This window comes from Cucumis melo, chromosome 2 (genome assembly GCF_025177605.1).
Source record: "Cucumis melo cultivar AY chromosome 2, USDA_Cmelo_AY_1.0, whole genome shotgun sequence".
NCBI classification, from domain to species: domain Eukaryota; kingdom Viridiplantae; phylum Streptophyta; class Magnoliopsida; order Cucurbitales; family Cucurbitaceae; genus Cucumis; species Cucumis melo.
In genome coordinates, this window is record NC_066858.1 from 2,720,365 (window position 1) to 2,736,361 (window position 15,997).

Below are 15,997 nucleotides of genomic sequence, written 5' to 3' on the forward strand. Positions count from 1 at the left end.
TTATACGACGGTGTAAATTACAACAATTATATATATATATATAAAGATTAAAAAGATATAGGGAAGAAAACCTGGATCACAGAAAAAGATATTGGAAGAATAGAAAAATAGAAAAAGAAATGTTAAAAGAAAAGAAAGAAATTAAAAAAAAAAAAAAAAAAAAAAAAGGGGTAGTTTTCAAAATGCCAATTATTTTAGATGATGTCATTGTCCAATGATTATGACACCGTTTTTTAATTTAAAGGGAAGGGTCCCAGGGTGGGGCCAGCTTCACGCACAAGAGATTCCATTTGTTTCAAAGGAGCACGTGTCGACGATCGGAAACGCGAGTACAGGTGTTGCTCAATGGAGCGTCTGTAGTGGAACGTCAAAACAAAACAACCCCGACGACAATAATTGAATACGATCACTCAGACCACTATGAATGGGCTAAACGACGCATCCTTCATCGTTTTGAGCCCACTGCTATTAAAAGGGGGAGGCCCCATATTCTTCGCCATCGAAAACGACAGGTCGGAACTGGAGCCCTCGGTTTCTAATTCCCCGTTATGTCCTTATTCTCTTCCTAAAATTACGTTAGTGCCCTTCCTTCATTCCAAAAAACCCCATTTATCCCCAACCCCCGGGGGATAGCTTTGCCACTTCCTTTTTCTCTACTTTTCACCTCCAAATACCCTTTTCCCCTTCCCTGTTCCCTTTAATTTCGATTCTGTCCTTTGACTTGTTCTCTCTTGGTTATTTATTTTTCTTGCTATAATATTTTTTTTTAACAACAAAGAAAATTTGATGTTGACAAATTAATTGTTTGGAAAAAAATAATAATAATAACATTAACATGATAATTAATTTATTAATTAAATAAATAATATATTATTTTTTAAGTACCTATCTAATCTACGAAATATATTTTTAAATATAATTTCGAATTATAAAGTATATTTTAAAGCTCTTCGTTGAGTAATAATAATAATTATAATTATTGGTGTATTTTCTAAAATTATACATTGTAAATAAAAGAGAAGGTTATTATTCACGACTATTAGTAGGATGATTTTAATTATTTGCTTTTGTGTGTTACACAAAATAATGTTTGACCTTTTTAGTTATTATTATTATTATGTCCGAGAGTTGATGATTATGACGCTAAGACATTTTAAAGTGTGCAGAGAATTGATATCAGATATGTATGTCATATAACACGTACAAGTACTAGGTGAAATGGAGCAATTGATTTTTTTTCTTTTGTTTTTGTTTTTAATTTTAGATATGGAAAGGATATGTCAATCAATTTTTTTTTTTAAAAAAATATATATTTGGAATTAATTTTAACCATGAAACCTATAGTTCACTTAATTTCGTAAAAATATTATAATTACTAGCAAACCAAATGAAAAGTAAAATACATAAAAATTTAAAAATTTATAAGAAATATATATGCTCTAAAATCATATCTTCATCTTTCTCTGTGCAAGGTTAATAATCAAATCCTTTCATGAACTCACGTTTATATTATAAACTTTGAATTTTGATTTTTAAATTTTGTGACTAATAGGTTTTTAAACACTTAAATTGGATGCTTAAAGTCTTGAAGGCTTAAAAAATTGTATAAGAGATGCTTAAATTTTCAAATTTTGTTTCAAATAGATATTTGAAGTTTCATTTTTTCCTTCCCAAATAAATATTTGATTTATTCAGTTAAGGTTTTATTAGACAAATTTCTTTTATACATTTATTATTGTTACAAGTAAAATTGTGTCATTCTAAAAGAGTTTATTTAGCTATTTACGGACGTTCGACTTAAATCCAAGGAGCTCAACTCAAAAGCTAAGTAAACAAAAAGATAACTAGCACCATGATTAATGTCAATCTATTGAAAAAAAAAAACTATATTTCTATATATTTGAAGTCATTACAATTTATCACATATTTGAGTTTCGTCGAAAAAAGAAAAAAAATTAGTAGGTGAAAGTGTCATCGACTAAACTTATACTTATGTGTCAATATTTTAAACACGGTCGATATACGGATTCAAATATCAACAAATATATAAATTAGTTTTTAAAACTTTTAATATAAAAATTAATAGATTAAAATTTTATGAAGGATTAGACATTTGGAAAGTTTGATATCCTATCAAATACTTTTCAAAGTTTCAAAATTAAATTAACACTTAAAAAATAAATAAGATGTTGATGAAATATTTAAATTTCCATATGATTTGGAGTAATAATTATTTGGCATACATCATTGTGAATTATTCAAGACAATGACACTATTAAAAAAAAATCATATTTAAATAATGAATTAACTAACCAATTTCATGGGAGAGAAAGAAGTCATATTGTTGTATGAATAATTGGTCAAGTCTTGATTCAACTTCTTCTTAATTATTTCACTATATTTATATACATACATACATACATACATACATATATATATATATATATCTTCTTAAATATACTATTTTCATAGTAAAATAATAATAATAGCAAACAAACTTTTAATACTGATTCGAAAAGCACGTGGGTTTAAAATGGGTAGGGCACAAGCTTTAATAAGTCGATAGTTTACATTTCAAACACGAATTATTACCGCGATTAAATCAAATTATTATTCAAAAGATTTCAAATGCCTCACAAAAGTATATAGATATAATTAACATCTTTTTATATTGTCAAAGTGAGTTCAGCTCAACGATAATTAGTATGACCTTTTTATCTAGAGTTTAAATGTTCAACCATCGTTTCATATAGTTACTGTACGAAAAAACATATAATATGTCAATTGAGCTAGGTGTATTTTTTGGTTAGTACCAATCATTAATAATACAAATAACTAATTTAACTTAATTTAATTAGTAAATTTATTAAATAAATTAAAAATAATAAAATATAATATTTAATAAATAAACCATGTATAATTTAATTGTAAATGTATTTGTAACAATTTAATAAGTCTTTAACAATGTATTTGTGTATTTAATAATTGATAAACTATAAATGTATTGATAGTGACTAATATTGATCAATCAATCAATTAATTAAGTGATATTTACACATATTAATCTCCTATATATAAAATTCCCACACCTTTGTGAAGATAATTGAAAACTTGTTTTTTAAAAAAATATATTGATTCCTACTAAGATAAAAGAATATCATTACTCAATCTGAAGACATAATTGAAGTATAATCAAACACAACCGAATTATAAATTAAGAGAAGAAGAATGACACACCAAACTACAGACGAACTATAGAAGAAAACACACACAACTCAAGAAAAAAATTTCCAAAGAGATTATCGTCTTTTTCGGTCCCGAGCTAAAAGTTTCAACCCACTAGAAACAATAACAAAAAAAATTTGAACCCCACATATAATAATAATGATGTGAAGCATACAATAATATTTGTTTGAAAACTCGTATAGTTAACCAAACCTATGAAACCAACTAATTGAAAAATTTTGGGGGCCAAAATTCAACAAAAAATCATCTTTTTATTATTTTTATATTAGATTTTGGACTATTTTATCCTAATTATTCCATAAATATATGATATTGAAACATGGTCGATCTATTTATTTAATAGCGATTTGGTTTTGTAGTTTTTAGTTTTAAGTTTTTGAAAGCTAAACCTATAAATGGTACTATTTTAACATCTAAATTTGCCGTTTTATTTTTTACTTTTTGTGATGGATTTTTAAAAACTCGGTTTTGTTTAAAACGGTTAAAAATTCAACTTTTTTATTTAAGAAATTTGCAAACTATGCATAAACTTAATTTTAAAAGATTAAAAATCGAAAACGTCGAATGATTACCAAAGATGTCATTAATTATTTTATTTATTTCAAACTTTAAAATTAAAAATTTGGAATATGCGTCAAAGTAAGTTTGACGTATTCGTATTAGTATGATATATCTTTGTTCTTGCAGATCGGAGATATAGTTTCGATTCTTATCCAAAATTATGTACTAATAATCATACGTAAGACTTATTTTGAAGTGGACTATCTTTTATACAAATTTTAAAACTTTCATCGACTAATAATATTTCATACACGATTTATTTATTTAATTTTATTAAAACGTAAATAGTATTTATAATATTAAATCATTATCAAATATTCAAAACGATTAGACGTTTGAATCTTTCGTTACTATGTATTAAGGTAAAAAATTTATAAATTGAAATATATGTTTAAATCTATCGTATAAGGGAGAACTCTCGACTTTGGAATCGATACTTATAAATCAAACAAGAGTTACCATCTTTTGAAAAAATAAATTGCATAACATCGTCTCTTGACTTCTATTAAAAAGAAATTATTCAACGATATTATTATAAAGACAATATAATTGTCTCTCTTAATAATAACCATTAGATATACTGCTGACCACAATTTCTAATTGGATAATTATTAGGATGGAGACAACACAAAATTATTTTCTCATATGTAAGAAAATTAAATATCATCCAATTTTTGAACTTACAAGAAAAAGAATATTATTATTATTATTATTATTATTATTATTATTTCAATTTCAAGTGGCTAAAAAATATAGTATTTTATCAAGTAGACTTTTGTAGACTCCCTAGAATTGAGGTACTTTGTTTGATTGGTTGACATGAGATGAGACATATATATATATATATATATATGTATATGTATATATATATATCCTCAATCACATGAGAGAAATGAGTATATGACAAGTAAGATGGTCAAGAGCTTTGAATTTCTTTGGCCTTAAATGAAATGAATAAGCTAATATATTTATTTGCGTGTAGTTCATCCGGATCGTTAATTATAAGTTGTCATGTGATAATTTATTTGTAATCGTAAAAATCACCTCATGGTAGTTGCAATTATACTGTAATTAAACGTTCAAATTTAAAAATCAAGTCTTCAATCTTATCCAAAATTCAAATTCGGACATTCAAACTTATGTAATTATAATAATTATATAAGTGTGAGGATTCAGTTTTAATCATTTCGAGTGTACGGTTATTGTGAATTTGAAAGCCCAATTTTAATATTTTAAAAATATAAAGATTCAATTATTATTAAAAATTCGTGAAAGTGTAACTACAACTATCACCATACATTAAATATATGTCACGGTATGTGTTTTATATTTAGTCAAGAGTGTTGAGATTAAGTAGCAACATATATATGATAAATAAGAGAATTTTTTTCAAACAAAAATCGTTATTATTGTTATTATATTTATTACAAAAAATGTCAATGTCAAAGTCTCTTTTACATGTTTAATTGAGATACTGAGTTCATGGACTAAATTGTAATAATTCTTAGACCTTTGAAACTTAATTGTCCAATTTTAAAACCTATCATTGAAATTGATATTTGTTGCCCAAACTTCAAAGATTAAGAAGATAATCTACCATTTAGTTTTTCATTTTCTCTTTCCTTTTTTTATGTATTACGAATCAAGCAAAACTAAAAGGTAGAATGACCAATAATAAAAGTGAAATCATGTGAATATAATGAGACAACCCATAAAGAAAAGTAATGAAGCCTTATAGACGAACTTGCAAACACCCAAGTAAGCCACAATATGGTCCGATTGATTGTATATTAAACCGCAAGGCATATACCGAAAAGAAACTAGATTGAATAACACATCAAGTCTTCTGATATTTGCAATATATGTGTCCACCTGTAATTGATCAGAGGTCACTTGCCCCTTAAGCCTCTAAACAATAGGTAGAGAATCAAATAAGATCAACACACTTGACTTAGAGAATTAGAACTCATTCCCTACCCTATCAGAGTCCTATGGAGACAGACTGACGGAAAAAGAGAGCCCTTTCCCTTGATTTTTTGAAATAACTCGACTCAAAAAGATAAGGAAGAACTTTGCCACTTTGATTCATATACGACAAGATAGTGAAAAAGAAGAAATTTCAGCCTAGGAGCAACTGAACTTTCCTCTCTAGACCTAAAGCCATGCATAGTGCTAATACCTAAAGCGGTGAACCAGATACCTACTACAGGCCAAGCAACTAGGAAGAAATTTAAAGAACGAGAGTTGTTGAAACTAGCATATTGGAAGATCAATCGGCCGAAATAAGCATGAGCAGCTACGATATTCTCAGTTTCTTCCTCTTGACCGAATCTGTAACCTGTGAATTAGAGAATATGAGTTTGTTCGGAAATGAGTGAAATCGCATCATTCTTCCTTCTTTTCTCATTAATGAATTGATCATGAAACTAAGCCAAAGCAACTTATTCTAAGGTGATACCAAATCTTTTTGGTAAACATTAACCCCCTTCAAAATTATATTAAATACACACAAGTCTAAATTATATCTCCTTAAGACCCATGTATAGTCGCTAGAATGGATGCCATAGAAGATCTAATAATAGTTCCAAAACCAAATTTATGAGTCTTGTTTGCATCCACAAAAAAAATACTCAAACAATTCCTCAAAAGATCATACGAAGGAAAACTCATGCCAACAAGAAACTTACATTCCTTAGGCAAAACATTAAGATTTGTCATACACAATCTCAACTATCCACTCACATTGGTCCTCCATCGAAAGAACATTATATTGGACTGTTAATATATTTTATTTCGATCTCTCCAGATAGCTTTAACAATTATACAAGCCTTGGCTGCAAGCTTCTCGATCATTTCTCAAACGGCCAACGAGCACATCAACCAAATTTCTATATGATTGCGCCTTTTGAAACCAGAATATATCTCACACACACTAAAAAAATGTACTAAATAAAGAACAAACAAAAGAAAGCATGAGCTGTCGATTCCATTAATTTAGATTTATGACACAAACAACAACAAAAAAAGGTTTGCCTCAATATTTCACCTTCTAAGAATCCATAGTATGAAAGCAATTATGACTCTATCGTCATACAAAAAATGAAAATCTTATTGGGAAGCTTTAACTTTCACAAGTGTTTCCACCAAAGAGTACACACTCGTCAAATCCTAAACCACTTACCATAATTCTTGACATAAAACAATCACAATTTTTGTCGATGCCAAACCTAACAACCTTCAATCCCCACTTAAATGACTTAAAATGAGATTTTAACAATCTCGTCAACATCCTGAAGCATAAAACTTCTTTGTAACTTTTAAACGTTCCATTGATTCGACGGAAAAAATAAACTTTAAAACTCATTCTCGTTAAACTTAGAGACATACCCTCAAACATCAACTTACTAAAAATCCTGCAGTTTAAGAAAGGTTGTGTCTAACGTAACTTTCCATTCATAAATGTGAAACCAAAATGTCACGTTGGCATTTATAAACTTTCATTACCAAAAAAAATATTAGTCTATAACTATTCTAGATGAGTTACGAAGATTTTTTTTTTCTTTCTTTTTTTTTTAAATTTGTAATTTCAGTTGGTGTGGTTTTAATAAAGTTAGAAAATAAAATAGGAAAAGAAAAAAAAAAGAATTATAAAAAATAGTAAATTTGACAAACTATTTATAAAATATAACAAAATTTCAGATTCTATCAATAATAGACATTGATAAATCACACCGATATATTTCTACTAGTAACATTGATAGACAATATAAAAGTTTATCGATTTCTATTATGGATAGAATATAGAAAAAAAAAAAGTGTTGTCATAAAGTTTTTTTTTTTTTTTTTCATTTTTGGCATTATTTGTAAATTATTTCTTTGGAAAAGAGAATTGTAGAAAGGCATATATATGCAAGAAATGAGCCTAATGCATTGCATTGGAAAGTAATCATAAAAAGATATGTACTTCCATGCTGTCCCATGTTTAATTTCTATAGTATATTCAACCCACTTACCTACCTATGCTTTCTCTCAATATCCAAATATTCTCTCTTTCAAACAAAAATATATAATCAAATTCTAAATCAAAATATTTCACCAACACTAAGTTTGTGAAACTAAACTAAAACATAAATTTCTACGAATGAAATGATATAAAATAATTGTCGATATGTAGTACTTTGAAAAAGTTGTTCCATCGACATAGTATTATAAAGAATAACTTAAAAAAAAACTATAGATAAATTATTTATCAATATAGAAAAATATTACTTTTTATCAACGATAGATGGTATTAGAAAGTAATATTCGACCCTTTTATATATTCTATTTTTTTTTTCTTTTTTGGCATATTTTATACCATACATGATAGACCTAACATTTATTGCTTTGAATGGTGTAATTAAAATATAAAAAAGTAGTTATTGTGTGTAATATAATTAATACCAAGTATTCTATACTTGTATTATATGTATATAGTTGGTCTTTGACAACTAAATTGCTAAAAGATGGAAAAATGTTTGGTATACTTTATTTATGTGGAATTTTTACAAAGCATATTTTGTGGATTGTTTATATAACCCAAGAAAAAAACAAGTAGTTAAATTATATCCATTTCAATGAAACGAGAAAGTTGAAGAACGAATAGCCCACGGATACCAACACACTTAGACATGGAAACCATATGCAGTCGAATGAGCTAAATCGTCAAGAACTAAACTAAATATTATGCGAAACCATGACATATCATATGGAAGTGTGTTGATATATTTGTGAAGATTCAATTTTGATGTTTGGTTTATGGGGATTTTTTAGAGAGATTTATCTTTTTTTTTTTTTTTTTTTTTTTTTTGCATCTTATAGTATAATATAAATAGGGAGATTTGAACTATTGATCATGTTTTTTAATTGCTAATAAATAGATATGCCCAATTAAGTTATGTTCGTTTTTACAGGATTTTTTACTTTACATCTTGGAATAAAAAATCTAAACTAAAATAAAATCTAACTCTTAGAAAAAAAAAATAAGTTTCCTAAGATTTTATTTAATAACCATTTTGTGTTTCTTTATTTTTTTTCTAAAATTAAGTCGATAGACGCATTACTTTCACCTCCTAACTCCAACTTTTTTTCCTTTGTATCTATGTTCTACGAATTATTAAAAGAAAACCATTTGCCAAATTTTGAAAGAGAAAAAAACTTTTTAAAATGTTGTTTTTTGTTTTTGGAATTTAGTTAAGAAAGATGTAAAACATTCTAATACATGGGAGAAAACATGCTTAATTTTCAAAAACAAAAAATTAAATGAAATAACTACCAAACCGAACCTAAGTTGTTTGAGAAAATACATAGCTTCTTTTTTCAAACAAAAATTGGTAACAGGGTCGAACGTAAATATCAATATATATATATATATATATATATATATATATATATATATATAAAAGGAGTATATATGATGATAAAAAATTATTGATAATCTAGATCAATCTCCATTAGTAACACCTTAGAGTTAACGATTAAGGATATCACAATACTTAAAAATAATTGTAAAATATAGTAAAATTTAATCTATCAAATTGATGGACTTTTACTAACGATATGGCCTATAACAAATACTCTTATTAAATATATAACTAAATTTTGGTAAAATTTACAAATCATTTTATTACGTTTAGGTGGGATTGATATATTTGCCATCTTCTTCTTCTTCTTCTTCTTCTTCTTATCATAATATATTAATGTCAAATGTCCAAAGATGTAGCCCATCAAATGATAAAGCCCAAAAGGAAGGAGGTATGTTTTAGTGTTGGGTTACAAGGGGTGACTTCAAAGATGGTATTTGATGCTTTAGAAACATAAAATAAAATAAAAACATAATTGCAATTTAAAATATTTTTGAACTATTTTTTCAATAACTTCCATCTAAAACATTCTAATTTTTAACAATTTTAATGTGTAAGTTATATTTGTCGATGAAACTTTCAATTATTTTATTATTATTATTTCTTTTTGAAAAATAGCGTCTATATCAGTTACGAAATCATCAATTAAGAAATAAAAAAAAAATCCATTAAGGAATAATTATTATATTAAATAGTATATTTTTTAAAATCAAATTAAATTTATATGTAATTTTTCGTTTACATTTTTTTTTAAGTACTAACCACGGGTGTAAGAAGATTCAAACCACAAATTTTGTCGCTTATTAATACATTTGTCTGTCGATTTTGAGGTAAACCACCGTATATAATTATTTTTTATTGATGATATTATTGTGAGCATATGTCAAATAAAAATAATTTTAGTGGCTATATATAGCATTCCACTTTCCAAAGTTTATTTTTGTTATAGATTTTGGGTTCTCTTATTTATTTTTATTGATTAGTTAAACGTTTTATCCACCCTTTTTTGGAATTTTCTTGCATCTTCTTGTGTGAAAAAAAAAATCTATCATCATAATTATTTACGTGGTAAGAATTTTCTCTAGTGTTTGATGTTAAATTATTTGTCTGATAATTAATACAACATTCAATCTCAATCGTACACTTGTGAGAGAAAGGAATAAAATCAAGATAAAATTTGTTTCGAGAAATATCTAATGACTTGAAAAAATAGAGATAGAAGTTAATTTTAGATCTACTACCATTAACATATACAAAACTTAACATTGTAACTCATAATTTTAATTATAACATTGATGAGAAATCATTTCAATATAATCATTCCCAACAATCAAATTATTGGGTTTTACACTAAAGGTTCTTGAATTTTACTCGATAAGAGAAAATGATTTACCAATATCCAATTTTGAAAAACAATCAAATTAATCTAGTTCATGTTAGATGATATAAATTTAAAAAATATATATATATATTCTCATTTTATCTAATTCTTATTTGGAAATTTTCAAAAAACAAAATCTGATTTTATCTAATTCTAATTAAATGGTAACAATGTTTCCTTCAAGAAAATGATAACAAATTAAAAAAAAAAAAAAACTCACTTAATTTAATTCTAATTCTAATTTATATAGTCACTTTATCTAATAATTTCGATTAATTCAAAGAATTTCCCTTTTATTTGAGGGTTATATGAGAATTTTTTAGTATTTGAAATCTAAATTTCATCATATGAATATTTCACTTAAACTCCACCTTTTCTCCTATTTCCCTTTCTTTCTTTCCTTTTTTTTTTTTTTTTTTTTTGATATTTCGATTTCTTTTGCTTTAATTTTATTTACATATTTGAGTGCATTCCAAACGTCACCACATTTTTTAACATCTTCTCTTCTCACTCACTTCAAAAAATATACAAATGTTATATAAGAAAAAATACAAAATTTGTCACATGATTTGTTATGATTTGACAGTTTGCTAAGATGCACAAAAATAGATATGATCAAGATGCACGTAAATATTTTTGTTATTTTGTACTCTATGTTAGTCATCTATGCTCTTCCCTCGTCTTTGAGCATCTATTCTACTTACTCTAAAAGAGTAGACATCATCCCTCCTATCTCTTCTTTTCCATCAATTTTTTTTTCTTTTGTTTAAAATAAGATATAATGTTTTTAACCAAGTAAACAATTTTTTTATAAAAGAAATAATGTTTCGATTTTAGACTAGAATTCCAAATTATGAAGATAGTCAAATCATTCCAATAAAAAAAATGTTTTTTTTTTACTTGAATGATTATCACAAAATTTTCAAAAAGAATAGTTGAAATTTTGTTAAATTTATATATTATTTTTTAAAGAGAAATTTTCATAAATCTAACAAATTGGTGAAATATTTACGGCCAACAATTATTTAAATATTTCAAGTTTATCCTTTCCCTTTATCGTATTTCTTTTCTATCTTTTTCAAATTTTTTAAAATCGTGTACTAAATAATAAGAAAAAAACGTCATTTAGATTTAGGTAGCCAAATATAACTGTATAAAAAAGAATCCTACGAAAAATATTTAACTATTCAAATCTAAATGACCAAATCTAGACATATCAAACAACTACCAAATATAAACAATTATGTACCAAATATATTACTTTCCATCATGGGCTTGTAAGTTTTTTTTTTCGTTTTCATAATTGTTCTATAAGATATAAATATTTTGTTGCTTTATTATATTTTTTAAAAAATACATTTTTTAAACTTAATTATTAATAATTAATACAAAATAATCTTTTTTATTTCACCCAAATTCCAAAAACTTTACCAATATTTGTCCTTTTCAAATATAATAAAATAAAGCAAAATACTTATAAATATAGCAAAACGTACTTATTCAACAAACATTGATAGACTTCTCTATTATCTATCGATGATAGAACTTTGATAACTAAATATCTATTGATGTTCATCATTCATAAACGGTGACATTTTGGTATATTTGAAAATATATTAACAATATTACCCTTTAAAACAATTTTCCAAATCTCTTTTTATAATTATTATATCTTTGTAAAACTTGATACAAACATGTGCAAATAATTTAATATCAAATTAAAATAGTATTTTATTAGATGTATGAAAAAGAAAAAAGAAAGAAAGAAAATGAAGATTGCACCCTAAATCCAAGAATACATGTTGACACAAACTTAAATTCAAGTGCTCTCTTTAATTAAATGAATATTGAATCTTGTACTAAATCTTCAAATCTAAAATTTTTCATATGATCCATTAAGAATAATAAGCTATACAAATTGTGATTTCTTTTATATCGCATGCGAGACTACCTAAAATGTAGTTTTTAGAGAATCACAAATGATGAAAATATTAAAGGATCATTACTAAATTAAATAAACTTAAAATAATTACATTTAGTTTTTTTAATATCGAATCTAAGAGAATTAAACTCAATAAGGAGTATTGTACAAATATCAATTACAAAGTTAAAATACTCAATAAGTGATCTTTTAAAATACTCATATTTTTCTTATGCATAATTTCCTTAGTCTTTTATTCTTTTATAGGATGAGAGTACCGGTGAACATAAAATATATCTGGAATCATAAGATGACTGTAATCAATAAAAATTTAATAAAATTACATACAATTTCTAGTAATTTAATTCTAATTTAGGAAATTTTCATAAATATAACAAACTACTAAAATATTTTCGATCATCTAATAAATTAATAAAATTAGCCATCTTTTAAATATTTTAGATTTGTCCTTTCATCTTTTTTTTTTATTATTTTTTTATCGTCTTTCTCCTTTACTCTTCTATATGTTTTTCGTTTTTCTTTTTTTTCTTCTCTTATTTTTAGATTAGGATAATCAAATTTATTACAAAGAATTTTGAAAAAAATTCAATCATTCAGATTAGGTTAACCAAAGCTAAAAGATTGTGTACAAAAAAATCTGCCAAATCTAAACAATCTTAAATTAATTACCAAATAATAACCAAATCTAAACTATCCCAATATATTACGGTCATTGTTGACGAGATATTTTTGGTAATTTACATGATAGGCCTCGCTTTTTCTATTTTTGTACTTGTTCAATATTTTATCAATTTTTTATATTCTTGAAAAGACCGCTCTATTTTATCCCTTCCTCAAAAATTAGAATTAGGAGTGTAATAATATCTAAAACTTTTTTTTTCCATGGTTCTATTTTTCTTTTTCAAATTTTGCAAATTATTTACCTTCTCTTCAATTAATTTAGATTGCAAAACGATAATATCACATTAATTGTTGGACATGAGGGGCCATATTAATTTTTTCTTTTTTTTTTTTTTAAAAAAAGAAGATATATGTCACTTTATCGAAATATTATTGGAGAAGGTCATCACAATATTAATCTACAATGGTTGTCATTTGATGTATGAGAGAAATACAAATGAGGTAATTTAAATTTATATCAAATTATTATTAGAAATACATCCAATAAATTATTAAGGCACAACTAAATTTAGAAGGCCTCATTGAATAATAATATTTCAAGTTCCTTCCCCCAATTCCAATAAACTTAATATATAGACTCATTGGTTCAAGAGGTATTAAACCCATGCTTTGCTTCATACCACATCTCAAACAAAAAATAAAAATACAGGAAAAAGAAAGTGATTTTAATTGCAATATTTTTAATAACTCTTAAAATTAGTTTTTTCTCTAATTAGTTTATTGTAGATTTTTTTTTAAAAAAAAGAATCATCTATTAACAAAAATTTATATATATATATAATATATATATATAGATTTCGAAAAAAAGTATTTCACATGACAATTATTATTTGTTACTTAATAAATTTTTACAAAAATAAAATTTAAAATAATTAAATTTAAAATTTATTGAAACCATGTCCACTATAGAATTATAAAATTAGAATCAATAAGAGGACAAAAATCAAACTAAAATATTATTTGTTAACGTTGTTTACAAGTACCTTTTAAATTTGGATGATAGTTACTCGTTCCAATCACCAAGTCTTTGAATTAAAGACGAAAAGGAAAGTAAGAATGGAAGTATCACTCTTTTGTTTTTTTGTTCTTTTGGTTTAATTATTTTTGGTTTTTTTTTAAACATTGCTATTTTATATTCACACTTCAAAATAATTAGAAAAGCTTAGGTCATAGAATTTTCATCTTGCATCATCTCCAATCAAAGGACTTACATTCTTTAGTAACCGAACCACTAACTAGAAAAATCGATTTAAGTAAAGAGTTAAAACACTAATCAATATTTGAGAAGTCAATAGTTCGGTTCTCGCCATATATATAAATTCCATTGTTCACTTCCTACCAAACTAAGTTTAAATACTAAAAAAAATATTCCTTGCCCATTTTATGCTATCTAACAAAATAGATGATTAATGTAACAACTATACTTTTTCAAGGAATACTAGAGGTAATAATAGTGCTGGTGAGAATGATTTGATTTGCTACCCTACTTTTTCCAATCATAATATTATTTATCATTTGTTTACAAATATAAATCCTCGAAAATGCATGTGTATTATCTATACTTAATTATCACTTATGCATTAATAACATTTACCATATACTTGCTTGTCAAACTAGAGTGACATACATCAAAATTTTACAATATTCATTTTTAGTACCTTAGGATGGATGATTTAATATAATATAATCTCTGATGAAATTGTTTACTCCATATATATATATATAAAATGTAATCCAAATAACCCTTTTTATCATAAAGGGATAATTTTTTTTTTCTTCTTTTTGCAAACAATACTTGCCACTACGTCCACTAGAACAATTCTACACATCTTTTTTCCAAAGAATTACATGAGTAGAAAAATCGATGGCCGAGATAAAAAAAATATTGGGTCCATCAATTTTCAAAAGGATTGAAACGAAAAGAAAAACTTGAAAAGGGGTACAAAAATATTTTTTTTTTTAAAAAAAAAGAAATCAAATCCCAAAGTTCTGAAACAGAAAAGGAAAAAAAAAATCCTTCAGAACTTTGTGTTTTTTGGTTTAGAAATTCCACAGATACGATGAATCATCTTGATGAGTGGCTTCAAAATTCTCATCTCCATAATAATCATAACAAGGAATTGTTGAAGAAGAAGAAGAAGAGTTTATGAACATTTCATTATAAAACGGATTATAACTATATTCCGGAAACAACCCGAAATCCGTTACGTAGTTTTCCGATCCCATGGCGGTGTGAAGATCAAAAAACGGCGATCTTTCATCACACTCAATAACAGAGGTTGTCATTTCGGAAACCACCGAGGGAGAGGGAGAATCGGTGGTGGTGGGTCGGTGGAATTCCGAGGAGGGAATAGTTGGGTCGGAGTTAGCGAATTGAGCGGCGGCGGATTGAATCTCGGATCGAGAGAGTAAACTAGCCCCCGGGATATCGGGTGGATTATCGGGGAAATTGAAACGAGCGGAATCGCCACGTAAGCAAAACAGTGCCGCATCGAATGCACGCGCCGCTTTCTCCGCGGAATCATAAGAGCCTAACCAGATCCGTTCACGGCTGTTGGGGAGACGGATTTCGGAAACCCACTTGCCCCACTTACGGCGGCGTACTCCCTTGTAACGTGAATCGGAAGTGTCAACGGCGGCGGCGGATGAGGGCTTCGTCATGCAAGGTGGGGAGGAAAATGGGATCTTTAATGTTCAAATTTCTTCTTCTCCTTTTTTCTTTTTTTCCTTTTAAATTGTTATTTGTTGTTTGTTTGTTGAGATTTTGCGGCGGAGAGAGAAGGG

The 15,997-nt window shown here is 26.3% G+C and overlaps 1 protein-coding gene across 1 annotated transcript; it reads right to left on the reverse strand.

Moving 5' to 3' along the window:
- Positions 1-14,964: 14,964 nt before the first annotated feature.
- On the reverse strand, positions 14,965-15,997 carry LOC103492391 (ethylene-responsive transcription factor ERF017-like). Its single transcript, XM_008452733.3, has one exon. The coding sequence runs from the start codon at positions 15,872-15,874 to the stop codon at positions 15,254-15,256; it is 621 nt and encodes a 206-aa protein (XP_008450955.2). The 5' UTR covers positions 15,875-15,997; the 3' UTR covers positions 14,965-15,253.

Excerpts from the sequence above, each read along its gene's own strand:
- LOC103492391 (XM_008452733.3), bottom strand. The coding sequence starts at position 15,874 with ATGACGAAGCCCTCATCCGCCGCCGCCGTTGACACTTCCGATTCACGT.